The 21,615-nt window shown below is 37.9% G+C and overlaps 1 protein-coding gene across 3 annotated transcripts in view; it reads left to right on the top strand.

The window, feature by feature from the left end:
- The window catches only part of DCDC2 (doublecortin domain containing 2), a 234,902-nt gene that overhangs the window by 70,691 nt on the left and 142,596 nt on the right, over positions 1 to 21,615 (top strand). For all 3 annotated transcript variants that reach the window (XM_011998171.1, XM_011998170.1, XM_011998172.1), the window contains 2 exons: positions 13,018 to 13,094; positions 13,216 to 13,347. In XM_011998171.1, coding sequence (XP_011853561.1) covers positions 13,018 to 13,094; positions 13,216 to 13,347 — 209 coding nt within the window. The remainder of the gene's footprint in view (positions 1 to 13,017; positions 13,095 to 13,215; positions 13,348 to 21,615) is intronic.

Raw genomic sequence — 21,615 nt, 5'->3', positions numbered from 1 at the left:
GTCCTATTCCAAGAAAAACATATTTCTTTGGAAAGATCTCAAGCACTTAGCACTAGTATATTAGTATATAGTTTTGGTTAAGGACAGGACACATTTCTCTACCTTGAAACCACTGAGAACAATGCGAGTTAGCAGCATCATTGGTCTGTTGCTGAACAGTTGTGACCATGTTAGGAAGGGTTTCTGATCTTCAGGACTTTTTTCCAACGCTGACACTTATTCAAATTTAATTACTATCACATTTGCCTTGTGAAATGTGGCATCTAGTAAGTAACTGAAACTGAAGTTTATAGATGCTTATATTAAAAACCTAGCTGACCTAGTAAATGTTCATTTTTAAACAGTTATGAGAAGAATCCTATATTGGATTCCACTGATGTTCATAATGATGATTTGTTCCATTCTAGAGGTTCCTATTGCATTAGCAATTGTTTGATATTTAGGATTAGCAAAGTCATATTTTTAATTTTAATTTTAGTGTTTTTTTTGTTTTGATTTTTGTTTTTGTTGAGACAAGTTCTTGCTCCGTTGCCCAGACTGGAATGTATAGAGTAGCATGATCATAGCTCGTTTCAACCTTGAACGCCTAGGCTCAGGCAGTCCTCCCACCTCAGCCTCCTGAGTAACTGGGATTACAGGCATGAGCCACCGCACCTAGCTAATTTTAAACCTTTTTGTAGAAACAAGGTCTCACTATGTTGCCCAGACTGGTCTTGAACTCTGGGCTTCAAGTGATTCTCCTGCCTTGGTCTCCCAAAGTGCTGGGATTACAGGTATAAGGCACCACCCTGGCTCATATTTTTAATAGTCTAATTTTAAAAATTCTATTTTTGTTCAAAATAACTTGCATTTTAATAACACTTTAGTATTTTTGGAGAATGTGAGAACTTGGAGAGATTGCTGAAATGCAGCGCCCTCATCCTGTACTGAGTATGCAAGTCACCCAGGTTGGTGAAGTGACTGCCTCCGGAAACTCAGTGAGGAGCTGTGCTTCCAGGGCTAGGAACTGACTCCCAGTCCAGTGCTCCTGAATAAGCTGTGCCACCTTATTCTTCCCTTTACCGTTTTACTGTCTGTCATCCCTGTAAGCTCAGTGAGGGTGGGGACCCCGTCTGTCCTCCTCTGCTGAATCCTCTGAAGAGATCACAGAGCCAGCACATTGTGGGTGAAAAACTAATATTTGCTAAAAATGTTAGCTTCCCTTTTCTTGCCATCTGTTGGTGGGTTCCCAGCTTTCTTAGTATTTCTGAAGGACTGAATGTAGATCATGTACAGTTGGCACATTCTCCAGTGGGAATCCTGGGGCTAAATGACTTATTTCCTTGCAGGTGAAGCTGCACCCACTTACACGGGCTGCCTGCTGCATACTCAGCATTGCTCACTTTCATCTTGCATTGTTACGTACACACTGCCAGCTGCTCTGCATTCCTAGTGGAAAATTTACATTCTACTGCCTAGATATGTTTGATAACCAAAATCCCATTTGGGAAAATAAAACAAAACAAAAAATGGCAATGGTGAGATCTAAGTATGGTGTAGTAAGTTAAGAAAGAATACAGAAGAAAAGACAAACAATCCCCAAATACTTTTATTTATTTTTTCCCCTAGTGCTTGGTTAGTGGCAGTTCCTGTAACTTCTGAGAATTCTCTTGAGTTAATTGGTTATTTTTTAACTTTATGGGGGCCATATTATGCCCTTAAGCACAGCATTAGGGAAACCCATGAGCATTTACTTGTGAATACCTTAACAAGTATTTAAGTACTATTTATTTTCTTGTAGGATAAAGTGCCTGTTGCAAATAATTATTTTTAGAATAAGTTAGTACACTTGAGGCTTAACATTACATATTCAGAATGCTTAGGATCATCTGTGGAAATATTTCTGTGGTGATACATTCCACAGAAAACAATAAAGAGAAAATCAAACCAGAATTTCAACAGCTTAAACATTTGGGTATGAAAACTGATTTGAAGCATTGAAATTTGCTGAGAAGACTTAGCAATCTAAACATTTATTTAATATATATTTACATTGAAGAGTTTTCCAAAGAAGGTATTACTTATGATGGGTATCTTATCTTCTGGGTCACTTTTAGGTTAAAAAAGAAATATTTTACTTTGCTTTGTTTTCAATAGCATATCACCTGTTTGTTTGTTAATTTGGTTTGAATTGTTTTCCTGTCTCAGTGAATGGAGGCATTGATTTAGATCAAGTACAAAAGGCAAAATATGCAAAATGATGCTATGGTATCCATTATTGAGAGGAAAATAGCCATCTGAATAAGGAATGATAATCCACACTTGACAGATGAGCGCTAACCCTTCCTTTGGGAATCAGCTCCTGTACTGGGTACAGCAACACGGGGACCAACAGAGAGGACCCAGGTAGAGATGAGTGGTTTCATCAGCTCGTAGAAACTAATTGGACCCTTCTGGGAATGTTCCAGACAGCTTATTCATTATAATTGAAGACATCTTCTCTAACTAGGTTCTCACTGGTTAGTGTAATTGGAATTAAAAAAAAATTACTATTATATAACAATGCCAGTAAAGAGATTCTTTCCAAAATATTTCCGTGGCTGGCCTGATTTTGCTACCATCCCTGGAGTCTGGAATTTCTAGAAGTTACTGGGATTTAACAGATTTTAATTTTCATTGCACTGAGGTGTTATGCGCGTCCGTGTGAAGAGACCACCAAACAGGCTTTGTGTGAGCAATAAAGCTTTTTAATCACCTGGGTGCAGGGGGACTGAGTCTGGAAAAGGAGTCAGCAAAGGGAGATAGGGGTGGGGCAGTTTTATAGGATTTGGGTAGGTAGTGGAAAATTACAGTTAAAGGATTTTTTTTTTTTTTCTTTTGTGGGCAGGAGTGGGGGTCACAAGGTGCTTGGTGTGGAGCTCTTGAGACTCATTGTCCAGGAGAAGGAATGTCACAAGGTCGATTGATCAGTTAGGGTGGGGCAGGAACAAATCACAATGGTGGAATGTCATCAGTTAAGGCAGGAACTAGCTATTTTCACTTCTTTTGTGGTTCTTCAGTTGCTTCAGGCCATCTGAATGCATAGGTGCTGGTCGCAGGGGATCTGATGGCTTAGCTTGGGCTCAGAGGCCTGACATGAGGTTGTACATAAATTGTACTGTTAGCCTCATGTGATGAATATTTGATAGTAGCCAAGGGGAGAGAGACTTGGGTGAACTTGAGAACCTATGTGCTGCAAGGCACAGTAGGAAGAACTCTGGTTTGGAAGTCAGAAGTGGATGCATGTGGCTGCTTCTTTACCTACTGAGTGACCTTGAGATGGGGAGGCTCATGTTTTCCCATCTATACAATTAGAGTAATGGTAACCTCATAAGGTTATTTTGAGGAACAAATGTGAATATAAATGAAATTTATTTCTTTTATAAATTCTGATGTGTTTTACAACTGTAAATTTATTAGAAAATAACCACCTTAGAATGATACCATGAAAAGTCAAAGTAACATATGGAAAGTATTTGATGCAGTTCTGAGCATAATATATGCTCAAAAATTGGTGTCCTAATTGTTGTTTAATTAAAGTATATACTAAGCAAATTCTGTATTCAAAGCACCAAGAATAGATTTTTTGGTTATAGATAAGACTGTTTACTAAGAAAACAAATAAATATGCAGTCTACATAAATATTGATGCCAGTAGGAAATATGTTAAATTTATAAAAAGTATTGTACAAAAAGTTCAGACAAAATGATCTGCATTTTGGAAGAGAGAAATTATCCAGCCAAGTGAATGGTAAGTGTGGTAATAGGAGAAATAGGGTTACAGTGTGGTAGGATGGGGTCAGCTCAAATATGATCTCAAATAATCAAGTCTAAGACACGAGGATATCATCTGAAGCCAGTGGCAGCTCTTATAGGTGTTTGTATACAGACATCACATGTTTGGGTCTGTGCTTCAAGAAGACGAATTCACACGGAGTTGGATGAGAGAGGAAAGATGTTAGAGACAGGAATCCTGCTAGGTGCAGCTGCTAGAGGATTTGTGAGGATCTGGCCTTGGGCTGTGGGGGCAGGTAAGAAGGGGACAGATAAAATAATTTTGAGTGGGGAGAGTTCTGGGATTTCATCAGAGGTGGTGATGTGTCCTGTGGTAACATTTTCTTGCAACTGCTTTGAAAAAACAATGCAGGTGATTTATGAAAATTGAATAATGCAAAACAAATTTCTTATGTTTTAGTGACTCTGCTGAATTGATGACTATTTAGGTATAGACAAACTTTTACAAATCTTAGTTTTAATGAAAAACATTAGACATATCCAGCCAGGTATACAGATTTGGTGTCAGGAGGAAAATCTGGACTACAGATAGGGATTTGGTTGTCATTGGCAAAATGATGTTGGTCATAAACAACATGGCATGTGATAAATTTGACCAAGAGAGTGTTTGGGTTAAATGCTGGGAAGGCAGAGATGGAATTCTGGGGGAGAAATACCAACATGTAATGTGAGCCGAGGAGGAGGAGGAATTGTTGGTATAGGAAACTGAGAATGGTCACAGAAGGATGGGGTTCAGAGACAACATATTGCTGAATTGTGGTGGAGTATCCAGTTATGCATTCCCTGTTAGTATTTTCCTTTGATACCATAGAAGACTACATACTCAAAATACCCGGGAGCTGTACTATTTCAGAAGAACAATACTTATTTAATTTTCTGGAGCTTAATTTTTTGGAGTTTGATTTTCTTACATCCAAAAGAGGACAATACTAGAAAAAGATATTTTAGCATGTCAGATATTATATGGGATATAATGTTCTATAAGATATAGCCAAGTATACAAAGTATATTTGTTTAAAAAACACTTTAATATAAATCTACTATGAAAATTAATCAAGAAAATGGATATTATGTTTCTTTTGTAATTTTGCATTGACCAAAAACATCTGAATTTACTTGATTAATATTTATGTGGTATATCTTTTTCCATAGTTTTAATCTACCCATATCTTGTTTTTGTCTTTTTTTAAATAATTTTTTTTTTTTAATAGACAGAGTCTCACTATGTTGCCCAAGCTGGTCCTGAACTCCTGGGCTCAAGCAATCCTCCCATCTTAGCCTGCCAAAGTGCTGGGATTATGGGCATGGGCCACCATGCCTGGCCTACTCACGTCTTTGTATTTAAAGTGTGTCTCTTATAAATGGTATACAGTGAGATCTTGTTCCTTTATCCAGTCTGCCTGTCTCTATCCTTTAATTGGAGTTTTTAGTTCATTTGAATTTACTGAATTACTGGCATGATTAGAATCGAGTTTATCATGTTATTTGTTTATTCCATCTAATATTTGTTTTTCTTCCTTCTTTCTTGCCTTTTTTATTAATAGATTCATCAAACATTTAAACAGCTATTTCATTTTATCTCTCTATTGGCTTTTTAGCTATGCCTCTTTGGGATTTTGTTTTCAGTACTTACTCTAGGGCTCACAATATGCATCCTTAACTTATTTTAGTCTGCCTTCAAATAATATTATGCCAGTTCTGTACAACAGTATAATTTCATTTATCTTTAGTGATACCTTTGTGTTCCTATTAAATAGTTTACTTTTATGTATGTTACCAATCTCATGAATCATCATCATTATTTTTGTTTTAAAGTAGTCTTTAGGACTTTTCCTTTTTTTTTTTTTTTGAGATGGAGTATTGCACTGTCACCTGGGCTGGAGTGCAATGGCATGATCTCGGCTCACTGCAACTTCCACCTCCTGAATTCAAGTGATTCTCCCATCTCAGCCTCCCGAGTAGCTGGGATTACAGGTGCCTGCCACCATGCCCAGCTAATTTTTTATATTTTTAGGAGAGATGGGGTTTCACCATGTTGGTCAGGCTGGTCTTCAACTCCTGACCTTGTGATCTACCCACCTTGGCCTCCCCAAGTGCTGGGATTACAGGCGTGATTTAATTTTTTTAAGTTTTAAAAAGTACTCACATATTTACCTTCAACGTCCTTTTATTCTTCTGTGCAAATCTATGTTTCTATCTTGTATTATTTGCATTATCTGAAGAACTTCCTTTATGATTTTTTGGTAGCGTGGGTCTGGCAACAGTCAATTCTCCTGGCTTTTGTCTGTCTAAAAAAGGTCTTTGTTTCAACTTCCTTTTTTGGAAGGTATTTTCTCGGGGCACGTTCTGTTGTGTCTAATCTGCAAAAACACATTGAATGAATTCTTCATTACACATATTCTGTTTTTTAGTTCCAGAATTTTTACTTGTTTCTTTAGAGTTTCAATTTCTGGGCTAAAATTCCTCAGATTTTATCTTTTTTCCACCTTTTCTACTGAATTCGTTACCATATTTATGACATTTATATTAAAATCCTTATTTGCTAATTTCAATATCATGATCGTCTCTGGGTTTGACTTTATTTCTCTTGGTAATGGGTCATCATGTTTTCTGCTTTATTTACACGTTTTGTAGTTTTTGTTGTGTACTAGTCCTTTTGTATGACATTTTGTATAAAACTTATAGAAATTTAAAGTAGGTGAGAATTATCCCCAGGAAAAAACATGTCCCCTTCTTCTATTGGGCTGCTGGGGAAAGCAGCTGATCTTATAGTATAATCCATAGTTGAGCTGGGAACAGGCTGGGCTGCAGTTTTAGTTAGATTTAGTTTACTAATGGTTTCAAACTCTTTGAGGGTGAAATCAGGGCTTGCTTTCTGTGCAACAGGACTTGGGAGTTAATATTGGTGAGATTTAGAAATCTGTCTCTACAATTAGTCCAGCTATTAGCTATTTACACCACTGGAGATTCTCTCTGTTACCCAGCTTTTCACACCATGGGATTCCTTTCCCTGCTCTTTTGCCCTGCTCCTGGCTTCTGTTACACTTCTGTGCACTTGAAGAAGGCTCCATGGGGAATAATTCGTGGGTGGTGCGGACATGCTCTACATCTGGGTTGTCTTGGTCATGCTGACTAACACAGGCAGACTGTCTATGGAGGTTTATTCCTCTGCCTTTTGTGCCCCTGGGGATGAAAGCAGCTGAAGATTTCTTCTCACTTAGAAAGGGTTCATCCCTCTCTGGAATTTAGTTCATCTAGACTTCTTTGCATCCTAACAAAGTGACATTGGCACTTTCCAATGTCAGTTATGACACATCCCCTCAAAAATAGGGCCCTCTCAGTCTAGTAGATCTCATCAGACATCTTAGCCAGTCTTTCTCTCATTGAAAAAATAGTGATATTGAAAAGAAAAAGAATAATTCTTTAAAAAATCTTTTTTAGAACAATCTATAATTGGGATGTATCTGGTGTATTGACTCCTAGATAAATTATTTTCTAGTCTGGTGTCCTTTACTAGACTTTGGCCTTTCTCATTTATCAAAAAGTGGTGAAAACTGATTCATTATTTTGTAAAGGATTTTGTTCTCTTTGATGCTGTGTACTGTTTAAGTAGTAACAGCGTCCTCTAACATTACCATTTTGAGAACCTACTTTTCCTTAATTCCATACAATAAAGAAAGTAGAGTTTAAGCTTCTTTGTGTAGGTTGGCTTATATTTTGCAAATAAGAAATTTCACTACATATTTTTCTTTAAATGCCTAAGTCTATCTCATGGACAGTCACAAAAATCTGATAGGTATTTTTTAAAGTTATCAAAAATTGAGCTTTTAAATTGTATAATCAGTTCTTCCAAGAGGTTAGTGGTCATTAGGTTTTTGTGATGGTATCATTTAACAGCATCCTTTCCTCACCTCCTTAGACAAAGTTTGTTTTTTTTTGGACCAGGTTTTCAAGACGTGGTGAATGCTGAGATTTGAGGCAGATGGATTCTCAGAAGCATTCAGTTTACAGCCCCAGGGAGCGATATTGCCACTTTATTAATTAGTTCATGGAGCATCCCTTTGGGCTAGTTTAGCAGGATTATTCCTACTTTTATAGGTCTAGAAATTGAGGTGTGAACTGTTGAATTGGTTCATGTAAAAAGATTTAGGCAGTCAGTGTCAAAATTCAGAATTCCAGACCTTTAGTCAGTTACTCAGTTTATCACCCTTGATCTTATTATTCCAAATATGTATTTTTAAAAGAACAATTTTGATTTTATTGATTTTATTTTTCATAGCAAACAAATACATCCAGTTTTTAACTTGAATGTTGACCCAGCTGTGATATTGACCTACTGTTACGGAATTTGTGAACTTGACTTAAATTACTCACGTAAACTTACTGGGTTCACATGAAGCATTTTATTTTTGTATGGTCATCTGTGACATAAACACAATCTAAATCTAAATAAGATGTCAGAGACAGACTGATATGTTGGAAATAGCATGTGATTTGTATCCAAGTTCTGCACTAGACTCCTAGCTCATCCCATTCCAGCAGGGTAAGAATGGTTAAGTTACTTTTGCCACCTTTGACTTTGGAAATATATCTAAGAAATATTTTGCCTTTCTATCTGTCTATCTATCTGTCTATCTATCTATCTATCTATCTATCTATCTATCTATCTATCTATCCGTCTGTCTGTCTGTCTGTCTATCTATCTATCTATCTATCTATCTATCTATCTATCTATCTATCTATCTATCCATCCATCCATCCATCCATCCTCCACTCAGGGGTTAGAAATGGGGTTTCGTCAGCCTCTTCAGCCTGCTACAGAATGACTCCTCTCTCTAATTCACTTGGCTAACCTACTTCTCAATATCCAGATAAATTTGGTTTTTCAAGACAATGTTGAGCCCAGTGCAGAATCAAGGCAAGAGGTCAGTCATCAGTGTGTCCTGCTTTTGCTTGGTGTTGATTCCTTCACCAAATGACAAAGTCAAAGTACAAAGTGAAATTTTGAATTTTGCAATGATAACTTATCATTTGATTGGTTTCATAGTCACAGATTACACGCTGGTCAGCCTGCTCACTCCATCCCTGGGTACACGGGGGTCTGAGTGGGAATACCTCATGCTCCATCTCTAGGTGTCCATCTCCTCAAACTAGGAGTGTTGATACTTAATATTACCTTCATATTTCACGTAACATTTCTTTTCTTTACTTTCTTTTATTTTGAGATGGAGTTTTGCTCTTGTTACTCAGGCTGAAGTGCAGTGGCGCAATCTTGGCTCACTGCAACCACTGCCTTCTGGGTTCAAGCAATTCTCATCCCTCAGCTTCCAAGTAGCTGGAATTACAGGTGCGCACCACCACGCCCAGCTAATTTTTGTATTTTTAGTAGAGATGGGGTTTCACCGTGCTGGCCATGGCTGGTCTCGAACTCCTGACCTCAGGTGATCCACCCGCCTTGGCCTCTCAAAGTGCTGGGACTAAAGGTGTAAGCCACCGCGCCCAGCCTGAAGTAGCATTTATTTTTAAAGTGCAAGGGGAAGTGTATGGGCTAATAAGAAAATTGATTTAAAAATTCTAATTTATCATTATGTTCCTCATCATCTAAAGCCATCATGTCCCTAGAGTACCACCAATTGACCAACCCTTTATCCATGATTAGGGCTCTGGAAAAGTTCCTCTTATACCCAGTTGATTTGGTTTAATTTTTTTGTGTGTGGTTTATTACTTAAAATGCCTGCTAAAAATGCATTTTATATAAAAACGTGTTGCTTTTAAAATTATGAATCACTTTATATAATTGTCTTACTTTTTGTTTCTTTTATAATTCAGGTATACTACTTTGAGTAGTTTTTCAGATTTTCAGTGTATCTGAAAACACTAATTTAGTTATTTTAATTATAGTAACACCAGGAAATACAACTTTAAGATTAATTTTCAATTCAGCTGGTTAATCATGAACATTTGGGGACTATTTTTGCCATGCTGAATGAGGAAAACATTATTATTTAAAACAGATGGTTTGATTGAATTCAAGTAATAATTTACATACTCAGAATCAAATTACAGAATTATTTCAACAATCATATTTTTATGAATTTCAATATATTGTTTATAACTATCTGTGCTCTAAAGCAAAGTAGCATGTTTTAGACAATGCAACAAGATTTTTAAAGTTATTTATTTATATAACGTATTAACTGTCACCTTTATTTCAATAATCCAACAAGATTTTAAACCATCAAGAATGGGTATGGTTAAAAAGTCACACATTGAAGAGATAACAACAGAGCATCCTCCATATGTGCTTACTGCGTTGCTAGGTAAGGCACTAAGGAGGAATGCTTGAGTCCAGGAGTTTGAGGTGAGCTCTGATCGCACCACTGCACTCTAGCCTGGGTGACAGAGCAACACCCTGTCTCTAAAAGGGGAAAAAAATGATATAACCCTCACTTGTAAGTACCAATTTAAAACAATCTCCATGATAAATTATTAAATTAAAAAAGCAAGGTGCTGAAGAATGGGTAAAACGGGACATCACTGCATTTAAAAATTTTATGTATATGCTATCTACATAAGATAATATGCGTGTATATGTATAGACTATCTTTGAAGGAATATTTCTAACTCTGCAGCTTGGTGATTAGGGCACAGGAGTGGGAAGGATACTTCTTTTTTACTCTACACCCCCTTTAACACTTGAATTTTATTCAGGGGCATGCATTACCTGCTAAACATTTTATTTTATTTTTTCTTTTGAGACAGAGTCTGACTTTGTTGCCCAGGCTGGAGTGCAACGGTGCCATCTCAGATCACTGCAACCTCTGCCTCCTGGTTTCAAGCAATTCTCGTGCTTCAGCCTCCCGAGTAGCTGGGACTACAGGCTCACACCACCACACTCAGCTAATTTTTGTATTTTCAGTAGAGATGGGGTTTCACCATGTTGGCCAGGCTTTCTCAAACTCCTGACCTCAGGTGATCCATCCACTTCAGCCTTCCAAAGTGTTGGGATTACAGGCATGAGCCACCACACGCAGCCCTGTTAAACATTTTTTTAAAAAGTCAGCATCACTTAGTGTGATGCTAGGTGTTAGTGTAGGACTAAGAACCTGTGTGCTTAAAATGAAAAATGTTACTGTGATTAAATTTTAAAAATTGTACTCTAGAGTATTACATTTTAACAATTATTGTGCAACTCATAGGCATTGCCAAGCACTGTTTTAGGCACTGGAGAGTCACAGAAAAATTATTCATTCTTGTTTCTCTCTGAGATGGCATAATTCTACCAAAAAATGGAGTCCCATAAATGATCTAGGGCTACTATTTGATTTTTAAGATAACTAGCAAAGTGCATAGCAAATAGTTAGGGGTTCGTAGATACAGGTTCACTAAAACTCTACCACTTATTACGTGTGATTTTTAGGCCAATTAATTAATCAAGCTCCAGTTTCTTTAGTAAATTGGGACTATAGCAATACTACTTCAGGACATCGTTTTGATGATTAAAAGATATATAATGCATATAAATTACTTAGTACAGTGCTTGCCATGAAATATAGCGCAACTGTTACCTATTTTTTATAAATTAGTGTTATTTGTAAGTTTTCCTTTCAAATCATGGGGTAAAATCACCTAAAACTCAAAGTGCAAGAATCAATACTACAGTAGCTGTAGCAGTTTGAGACAGAAAGTGCAAGAAGAATGAGCGGGGAATGATTGGTGATACCTGAGCTGGGCCTTGAAGAGCAGATGGAATTCCAGCAGGTGGAGAAATGAGGAGGGCGTTTTAGCCAGAGGGGCAAAGGGAAGGCGTGGATGCAGGGAATGTTTTGGGAATGGAGGGGAGCAGGCTGGTTCGACTACAGTGCGTGACGAGGAGTCTGCGTGGAAGGAGTGTTGGCGGGAGATGAGGGCATCAAGTAAGCGGCTCTTGGTCCTGGGAGTTCTTGCAGGCCATGCTTGAAAGTTGGGATTTATCTTCCAGTGTTAAAGGTGGACACCAGATGGCAGAAGCCTGAAGAGAGGATAGGGTGGGAGGAAGTTGGAATAGGAATAATGAAGAGAGAGATGGCAGCTGTACTTGAGAGGGGCCATAAGGTCAAGGGGGAAATTAAAGACACCAGGTGGAGATGGAGGGTCTTAAATGAATGGAACAAGCAGAGACAGCCAGGGACAAAATCAAGATGTGGAGTTAGCTTCATAAAGGCATACGGTTCCTTCTTCTGAGACAGGCAGAAAAGGAGAAAAATGGTGAGGATATAGATAAGGTGAGTTGTGGTGGGAAGGAAGGTTGAGGGGCTTCGTTCCTACTGGCTTCTATTTCTTGACATTTGGAATGAAATGACCTGCTGAGAGTGTGTGTGCCTGGAGTGGGATTTTAGGGGTTAGGTTAGGGGTGAGGTGAGATGAGAGGTGAGGATTTGGACTGTCCACTGTGGGAAATGAAAAAAAGAACCGTGGGAGGAGTGGAGGGCTGGCTGAGCAAGCTGTACCGAGGTCCAGCTGATGGCTTGATGCCGAAAGCTGTTCTCAGGTGAGGGCTGCTCGTGCGGCCCCGTGGTTCTAACAGCAGCTGGGACCCAGGAAGCAAAAAGAGAAGCGAAGGTGATCAGATCCACCCAGCTGCAAGGGCTGCGGGAATCGAGGATGCTGGCGTGAGTGTACCTGATTCAGTGGGTTATAGGGGAGAAAGTGAAACCTGGGAAAAATTGCCTGTGTCAGTCTTAAGAGAAAAGGGTGAGGTCAGACACTTGGTGGGGGCCAAGGATCAGAAAGCAGGTGCATGGGAATGGGAAAGGAAAGATGATGAAACACAGTATGTTGGGCTGCAGGCACAGCACTTCAGAGCTCAAGATTTTATAGGATTATTTTATTGTTGTTTTTCAGAATGCATTGTTTAAAAATCGTCCTAATGTTTTTGTAATACTCCATGATTTCTTTTTTCTTTTTTTTTTTTGTTTGCACAGATCATGAGCAGTGTGTCTAGGGCTTAAGGGAAATTTTTCTTTCTTGAGAGCTTTGTTAAGGGCTTATAATATTGCTAAAGGGTGAGCTCAGAGTTTATATAAATGCCGAGAAAAGCAAGGTTTTAACAAAGGCACAGCAAGTCTCAGGCAGTTCCCTAGAAACCTGTAGATTTTCCTCATAGAAAAAAAAAAAAGCTAATACAAGCTTAGTGATTTATGTTTTTTTTCTTCGCTTTTAAAGGTAAAACCAGTAATCCATAGCAGGATCAATGTGTCAGCTCGCTTTAGAAAACCACTTCAGGAGCCCTGCACTATCTTGTAAGTTGAAACCCTTTATACTTCAAGTTAAAATTGGCTTGGTGGTTTCCTTTTGGTTTGGAATTTGTGTTGTGGTTTTCGAGGCATAGCTGTTTCAGAAGGTTTGCCTCCTGTTTTCCAGCTTGATTGCAAATGGAGACCTCATAAACCCAGCTTCTCGCCTCCTTATCCCCAGAAAAGCCTTGAATCAGTGGGATCATGTACTACAAATGGTCACGGAAAAAATCACTCTGAGGAGCGGGGCTGTTCACAGGTATGTCAAAACCGTCTTGTAAGTGGAGTAGTTTTCGAATTGTCCAAGATATTCTCAGGAGACTCCGGAGTCACTGGTCTGTAGATTTGAATTTTGGCTCCCCAGTTAGGTGCCGTATGCCTCAGTTTCTTTATCTGTAGAATGGAGACATACCTCATAGAGTTGTTTAAAATGAGGTAATCCACGTCATACAGAGCTAAAAACAGTCATTGACACATAGTAGCACATCCACAAATATTAACGATTTTTATTCTTTGATTTACAGTGACTAGGCAGGCATAACTTTAGTTGAGAAGGATTTTTTGAAAGAGCCAGCCTCTTAACTCTTAATTGTCCTTTTTTTAAAAGGAGGCATTTATGATTATTTGATAGTTTAGACTATTTGCCTAGGGTAAAAATCAGATATCAGGAAGTATTAGTGCATTTAAAGAGGAGGCATAGAATAATTTAGTGGGATTGTCTAAATGTAAGAAATTGAAAGCATTTTTATCAGGTTCTGAAATTTAAGTGAAGATTGAAATCATAGATTTAAATTATGAAGCCTATGAAATTATCCCTCGATGGAGGCTGACATTTATTTTCCCTCAGGTGGGAGGGTTACAAATAACATACATGTGCACAACATATTAAAAGTATGTATGGGTACACACTGCTTTAGTACAGTACACTCTTCCAAGTTTTTGTGTTTTCATACACATACGATAAAATAGTTCTCAAATGATTGCATATGATGTTCTTTCAGGTAAATGTGTATACAGATTAATGTTTGTATATTTACATGTATTAATATCTACAGTCTCATAGCAATTGAGATTTTAAATATAATTAGGTGTTTTAATTGAAAGGAATACTTTACATGTGGCAAAAAATTCAAATACGGCGTAAGTAAAGCGTATTTCTCCTACCTTAGGCACGCCCAATCCCTCTCCCTAGTACTTTTCAGCATCATCCCGGAAATACTCTATGCATATGCAAGCATATACATTTTTAATTTTATTTTCTTGAGACAGGGTCTCACTGTGTCACCTAGGCTAGAGTGCAGTGGTGTGATTTCAGTTCACTGCAGCCTCGTTTGCCCAGATCCAAGTGATCCTTTCACCTCAACCACCATACCTAGCTTTTTTTTTCTTTTTTGTAGAGATTAGATTTTGTCATGTTGCCCAGGTTGGTCTTGAACTCCTGGGGTCAAGCAATCCACCCGCCTTGGCCTTCCAAAGTGCTGGGATTACAGGTATGAGCCACTGTACCTGGACCACTTTTTAAAAACGTAAATGGAAATACATACATATACGTATATATAAATAAATACATGTATACACACACCCCCTTGATTTTTTTCCTATAATAAATCTTAGAGATTATTCTTATCAGCACAGATACCTCTATTTTATTATTTTTAATGACTACAAAGTATTTTATTTATTTTTATTTTTATTTTTTGAGATGGAGTTTCATTCTTATTGCTCAGGCTGGAGTGCAATGGTGGGATCTCGGCTCACTGCAACCTCCACCTCCTGGTTTCAAGTGATTCTCCTGCCTCAGTCTCTCAAATAGCTGGGATTAGAGGCACCTGCCACCATGCCCATCTAATTAAAAAAAATTTTTTTTGTTTTTTTTTTTGTAGAGAGTGGGTTTCACCATGTTGGCCAGGCTGGTTTCGAACTCCTTACCTCAAGCGATCCACCCGCCTTGGCCTCCTAAAGTGCTAGGATTACAGGTGTGAGCCACTGCGCCTGGCCCAAAGTATTCTATTTTAACACAAAGTATTCCAAATCCAAAATTTTTAAGTAAGCATCTCATTCTATAAAATAGAATGAATGTTCCCAACCTAATTAATTAGATCAGTTACCTCTTTTTTATAATTTCATTTTTTATTCTGGATTCAGGGAATACATGTGCAAGTTTGTTACATGGGTATTTTGCATGATGCTGAGATTTCGGGTACAGATCTCGTCATCCAGGAAGTGAGCATAGTACCCAATAAATAGTTTTTCACTCTATTTCCCTTCCCTCTCTAGTAGTCAACAGTGTCTACTGTTCCTATCTTTATGTCTATCTGTACCCAATATTTAAGCTCCCACTTACTAGTGAGAATATGTAGTATTTGGTTTTCTGTTCCCGCATTAATTCGCTTAGGATTATGGTCTCCAGCTGCATCCATGTTGCTGCAAAGGACAGGATTTCAGGTTTTTTTATGGCTGCGTAGTATTCCATGGTGTATATACACCATGTTTTCTTTATTCAGCCCACCACCGATGGTCACCTAGATTGCCTTCCACATCTTTGCTATTGTGAATAGCATGGCAGTGAACATAGCAGTGCATGCTTCTTTTTGGTAGAACGATTTATTTTCCTTTGGGTTTGATGGATATTTAGGTCATTTCTAATCTTTTGCTATTATATGTATATGTCTTTTTGTATAAGCAAAATTTATCAGGATATAAAAGTCTAGAAGTTGAATTGTTGTATTAAGTTTCAAATACCTTTAACATTTTAATGGATTTACTGCCAATTCCCTTCCAAAAAGTTTATCCTAATTTATATTTTCACTGGAAGTCTATGAGCAGGCCTGTTTGTCATACTGTTATCTGTCTAGTGAAACTAACATTTAGTCTTTTCACTCATGTTGAGTGAAAATAGTATTTCATTGTTTTTGGGTTTTTATTTAATATACAACATCATCTATTGACTATTTCTTATGTGTCAGGCATTATTCTCAGTGCTTTACATTTTTGACTTAATTAACTCAGTGACCCTATGAGGTAGGTAGTGTTTCTATTCTCTTTTACTAGACATGAAATGTGAGACATAGAGCAGGAAAATTATTTGCCCAGGGTTATGGAGATACTGAGTAGCAGGGCTGGGATTCAAGCCTAGTAGGCATTCTGGCTCCAGAGCCTGTGTTCTTAATGACCAAGGTACTCTGTAAGTAAATGCCACATATTTATATCCATTGTATGTGAAATGTCTGTCATGGCCTTTGCACATTTATCTTACTGATTTATAGGCACTCTCCAGGGGTCCCCAATCCCTAGGCCATGGACTGGTACCCTTCCGTGGCCTGTTAGGAACCTGACTGCACAGCAGGAGGTGAGCGGCTGGCGAACATCACTGCCTGAGCTCCACCCTGTCAGATCAGCAGTAGCATTAGATTCTCATAGGAGCACGAAGCCTATTGTGGACTGTGCATGCGAGGGATCTAGGTTGTGTGTTCCTTATGAGAATCTAATTCCTGATGATTTGAGGTGGAACAATGTCATCTCATAACCATCCTGTCCCCCACTCCACCTGTGGATAAATTATCTTCCACAAAACCAGATCCTGGTGCCAAAAAGGTTGGCGACCACTGCTCTAGACATATTGCGGAAATTGACCTTTTCTGATGTGAGTTTTAAGTACGCTTCCAGTTTGCAGTTTCTTTACATTTCTTTTTTTAATACAAGTATCTTAAATTTTAATGCAGCCTAATTTTCAATCTTTATAATCACTACATTTTATGACTTACTTAGATCTTCCTTACTCCAAGATTATAAGAATATTCTCCTATGTTTTCTCCTTGTATTTTAAAATTTTGTTTAAACCTTTGATTTTGTTGGATTTTATTTTGGTGTCAGAAGTAAAGGCAGATGTTAATAATTATAATGTTTTTTTACATATATAGTTTTGACATTTGACATATACATAAATGCAAACCTACCCAATAAGTAATATAAAGGACACAAAGATATATACAGGTAATTTCATAGCCAGATATACCTATTCATACATATATTAATATGAAAAAATTTACACACATAAATAAAATATATTCAAATAGAAATGAAAATATAGTTATGTTGCTGAAACACTTGAATACTTGGAGAAACTTCTTTTTTTTTAAACTTGTATTTTAGGTTCCTGGGTACATGTGCAGGTTTGTTACACAGGTAAACTTGTGTCACTGTGGTTTATTGTACAGATTATTTTGTCACCCAGGTACTAAGCCTAGTACCCAATAGTTATTTTTACTGTTCCTCTCTCTCCTCACACCCTCTACCTTCAAGTGGGCCCCAGTGCCTGTTGTTCCTCTCTTTGTGTGCATGTGTCCTCATCATTTATATCCCCCTTTGTAAGTGAGGACATGTGGTATTAGATTTTCTGTTCCTGCGTGAGTTTGTAAAGGATGATGGCCTCTAGCTCTTTCCATGTTCCTGCAAAGAACATGATCTCACTCTTTTTTTATGGCTGCATAGTATTCCATGGTGTATATGTACGACTTTTTCTTTATTCAGTCTACCATTGATGGACATTTAGTTTGATTCCTTTTCTTTACTATTGTGAATAGTGCTGCAGTGAACATATGTGTGCATGGGTCTTTATGGTAGAATGATTTATATTCTTTTGAGTATATACCCAGTAGTGGGATTGCTGGTTCAAATGGTAGTTCTGTTTTTAGCTCTTTGAGGAATTGCCACATTGCTTTCCATAATGATTGGACTAATTTATACTCTACCAGTAGTGTATAAGCATTCCCCTGTCTCTGCAACTTTGCCAGCATCTGTTGTTTTTTGACTTTTTAATAATAACCATTTTGACTGGCATGAGATGGTGTATCATTGTGGTTTTGGTTTGCATTTCTCTAATGATAAGTGATATTGAGCTCTTTTTCATATGCTTGTTGGTTGCAAGTATGTCTTCTTTTGAAAAGGACACTGTTCATGTCCTTTGCCCACTTTTTAATGGGGTTTTTTTTTTTTTTCTTGTAAGTTCATTTTTAAGTTCCTTATAGATGCTGGATATTAGACCTTTGTCAGATGCATAGTTTGCAAAAAGTTCTCCCATTCTGTAGTTTATCTGTTTACTCCGTTGATGGTTTCTTTTGATGTGCAGAAGCTCTTAAGTTTCCCAATTGGTAAATTTTTGCTTTTGTTTTGATTGCTTTTGGTGTCTTTGTTATGAAATCTTTACCAGTTCCTTTACCCAGCATGGTATTGCCTAGGTTGTCTTCCAGAGCTTTTATAGTTTTGGGTTTTACATTTAAGTCTTTAATCCATCTTGAGTTGATTTTTGTATATGGTGTAAGGAAGGAGTTCAATTTCAATCATCTGTATCTGGCTAGCCAGGTATCCCAGCACCATTGATTGAATAGGGAGTCCTTTCCCTATTGCTTGTTTTTGTTTCGTCGAAGAACAGATGGAAGTAGGTGTACTATTTTATTTCTGGGGTCTCTATTTGGTTCCATTGGTCTACATGTCTGTTTTGGTCCCAGTACCATTGGTTACTGAATCCATGTAGTATAGTTTGAAGTTGGATAACAGGATGGCTCCAGCTTTGTTCTTTTTGCTTAGGATTGTGTTGGCTATTTAGGTTCTTTTTTGGTTCCATTTAAATTTTAAAATAGTTTTTTCTAGTTCTGTGAAGAACGTTATTGGTAGTTTGATAGGAGTAATATTGAATCTGTAAATTGCTTTGGGCAGTGGCCATTTTCATGATACTGATTCTTCCTATCCATGAGCATGGACTGTTTTCCCATTTGTTAGTGTAATCTCTGATTTCTTTAGGCAGTGTTTTGTAGTTCTCATTGTAGAGATCTTTTACCTTCCTGGTTAGCTGCAGTCCTAAATATTTTATTTTTTTGTGCCAATTGTGAATGAGAATGTGCTTCTGATTTGGCGCTCAGCTTGGATGTTGTTGGAGTATAGGAATGCTACTGATTTTCGTACATTGATTGTGTATCCTGAAACTTTTCTGAAATTATTTCTCAGCTGAAGGAGCTTTTGGGCCAAGACTGTGAGGTTTTCTAGATACAGAATCATGTCATCTGCAAACAGGGATAGTTTGGACTTCCTCTCTTCCTATTTGGATGCCCTTTATTTTTTTGTCTTGTCTGACTGCCCTAGGAAGGGCTTCCAATACTATGTTGAATAGGAGCGGTGAGAGAGGGCATCCCTTTCTTCTGCTGGTTTTCAAGGGGAATGCTTCTAGTTTTTGCCCATTCAGTGTGATGTTGGTGTGGGTTTCTCATAGATGGCTCTTACTATTTTATGTTCCTTCGATACTTAGTTTATTGAGAGTTTTTAACTTGAAGGGATGTTGAATTTTATTGAAAGCCTTTTCTGCATCTATTGAGATAATCATATGGTTTTTGTCTTAAGTTCTGTTTATGTGATGAATCACATTTATTGATTTGCATATGTCGAACCAACCTTGATCCCAGGGATAAAGCCTATTTGATCATGGTGGATTAGCTTTTTGATGTACTGCTGGATTCAGTTTGCAAGTATTTTGTTGAGGACTTTTGTATTGATGTTCATCAAGGACAACAAACTTGACCTGAAGCTTTCTTTTTTGTTGTGTCTCTGCCAGGTTTGGGTATCACGATGATGCTGGCCTCATAGAACAAGTTGGGGAGGAGTTCCTCCTCCTCAATTTTTTGGAATAGTTTCACTAGAAATGGTACCACTTTTTGTATATCTGGTAGAATTCGGCTGTGAATCTGTCTGGTTCTAGGCTTTTTTTGATTGGTAGGCTATTCATTATGGATTCAATTTTAGAGTTCGTTATTGGTTTATTCAGGGAATAAATTTCTTCCTGGTTCAGTCTTGGGAAGGTGTATGTGTCCAGGAATTTATCCATCCCTTTCAGGTTTTCCAGTGTGTGCATAGAGGTGTTCACAAAAGTTTCTGATGGTTATTTTTATTTCTGTAGGGGTCAGTGGTAACATCCCATTTGTCGTTCCTAATTATGTTCATTTGGATCTTCTCTCTTTTCTCCTTTATTAATTCAGGCAGTGGCCTACATATCTTATTTATTTATTTTTTTTTGAAACACCAACTCCTGGATCCATTGATCTTTTGAATAGTTTTTCATGCCTTGATCGCCTTCAATTCATCTCTGATTTTGGTTATTTCTTGTCTTCCTCTAGCTCTGGAGTTGGTTTGTTCTTGCTTTTTTAGTTCTTTTAGTTGTTGTTTTTGGTTGTTAGTTGTTTTAGTTCTTTTAGTTGTTAGTTCTTTATTAGGTTGTTCATCTGAGATCTAACTTTTTTTTTGGAGACAGAGTCTCACTCTGTTGCCCAGGCTAAAGTGCAGTGGCATGATCTCTGTTCACTGCAGCCTCAATCTCCTGGGCTCAAGTGATCCTCCTACCTTAGCCAAGCAGCTGGAACTACAGGAGTATGCCATCATACCCAGCTAATTTTTTTTGTATTTCTTCTAGAGACGGGGTTTCACTATGTTGTCCAGGCTGGTCTGAAACTCCTGAGCTCAGGCAGTCTGCCCGGCTCAGCCTCCCAAATGCTGGAATTACAGGCATGAGCCACCATGCCCAGCCAACTTTTTGATGTGGTCATTTAGTGCTATAAATTTTCCTCTTAACACAGCCTTTGCTGTGTCTTGGAGGTTCTGGTATTTTGTATTTTTGTTCTTAGTTTCAAAGAACTTCTTGATTTCTGCCTTAATTTTATTACCCCAAAGTCATTCAGGAACAAGTTGTTTAATTTCTGTGTAATTGCATGGTTTTGAGCAATTTTTAAAGTCTTGATTTCTATTTTTATTGTGCTGTGATCTGAGGGTGTGTTTGGCATGATTTTGATTTTTTTGCATTTTTTGAGGATTGTTTTATGTTTGGTTTTGTGGTTAATTTTAGGGTATGTGCCATGTTGCAATAAGAAAAATGTATATTCTGTTTTGGGATGGGAGTTCTGTAGAGGTTTATCACATCCATTTGGTCCAAAGTTGAGTTCAGGTCCTGAATATCTTTGCTAATTTTCTGCCTTTATGATCTAATACTGTCAGTGGAGTGTTGAAGTTTCCCATTATTATTATGTGGGAGTCTAAGTCTCTGTGTGGATTTCTAAGAACTTGCTTTATGAATCTGGATGCTCCTGTGTTGGGTGCATATATATTTAGGATAGGTGAAATGTAATTCTTAATTTTTTTTTTTTTTTTTTTTGAGACAGAGTCTCGCTCTGTCTCCCGAGCTGGAGTGCAGTGGCCTGATCTCAGCTCACTGCAAGCTCCGCCTCCCGGGTTCACGCCATTCTCCTGCCTCAGCCTCCCGAGTAGCTGGATCTATAGGCACGTGCCACCATACCCAGGAAATTTTTTTAATTTTTTTTAGTAGAGACAGGGTCTCATTATGCTGCCCAGGCTGGTCTTGAACTCCTGGGCTCAAGTGGTCTTCTTGTCTCAGCCTTCCAAGTAGCTGGATCTATAGGCATGGGCCACCATGTCCAGCCTAAGTTAAGGCAGAAAACATGGAATTCTGGGTTAAGTGTTGATATTTAGA

The sequence above is a fragment of the Mandrillus leucophaeus genome, unplaced genomic scaffold, assembly GCF_000951045.1.
Source record: "Mandrillus leucophaeus isolate KB7577 unplaced genomic scaffold, Mleu.le_1.0 Scaffold56, whole genome shotgun sequence".
NCBI classification, from domain to species: Eukaryota; Metazoa; Chordata; class Mammalia; order Primates; family Cercopithecidae; genus Mandrillus; species Mandrillus leucophaeus.
Note: the sequence above shows the minus strand (reverse complement) of the source record. Positions and strands in the feature narration are given on the sequence as shown.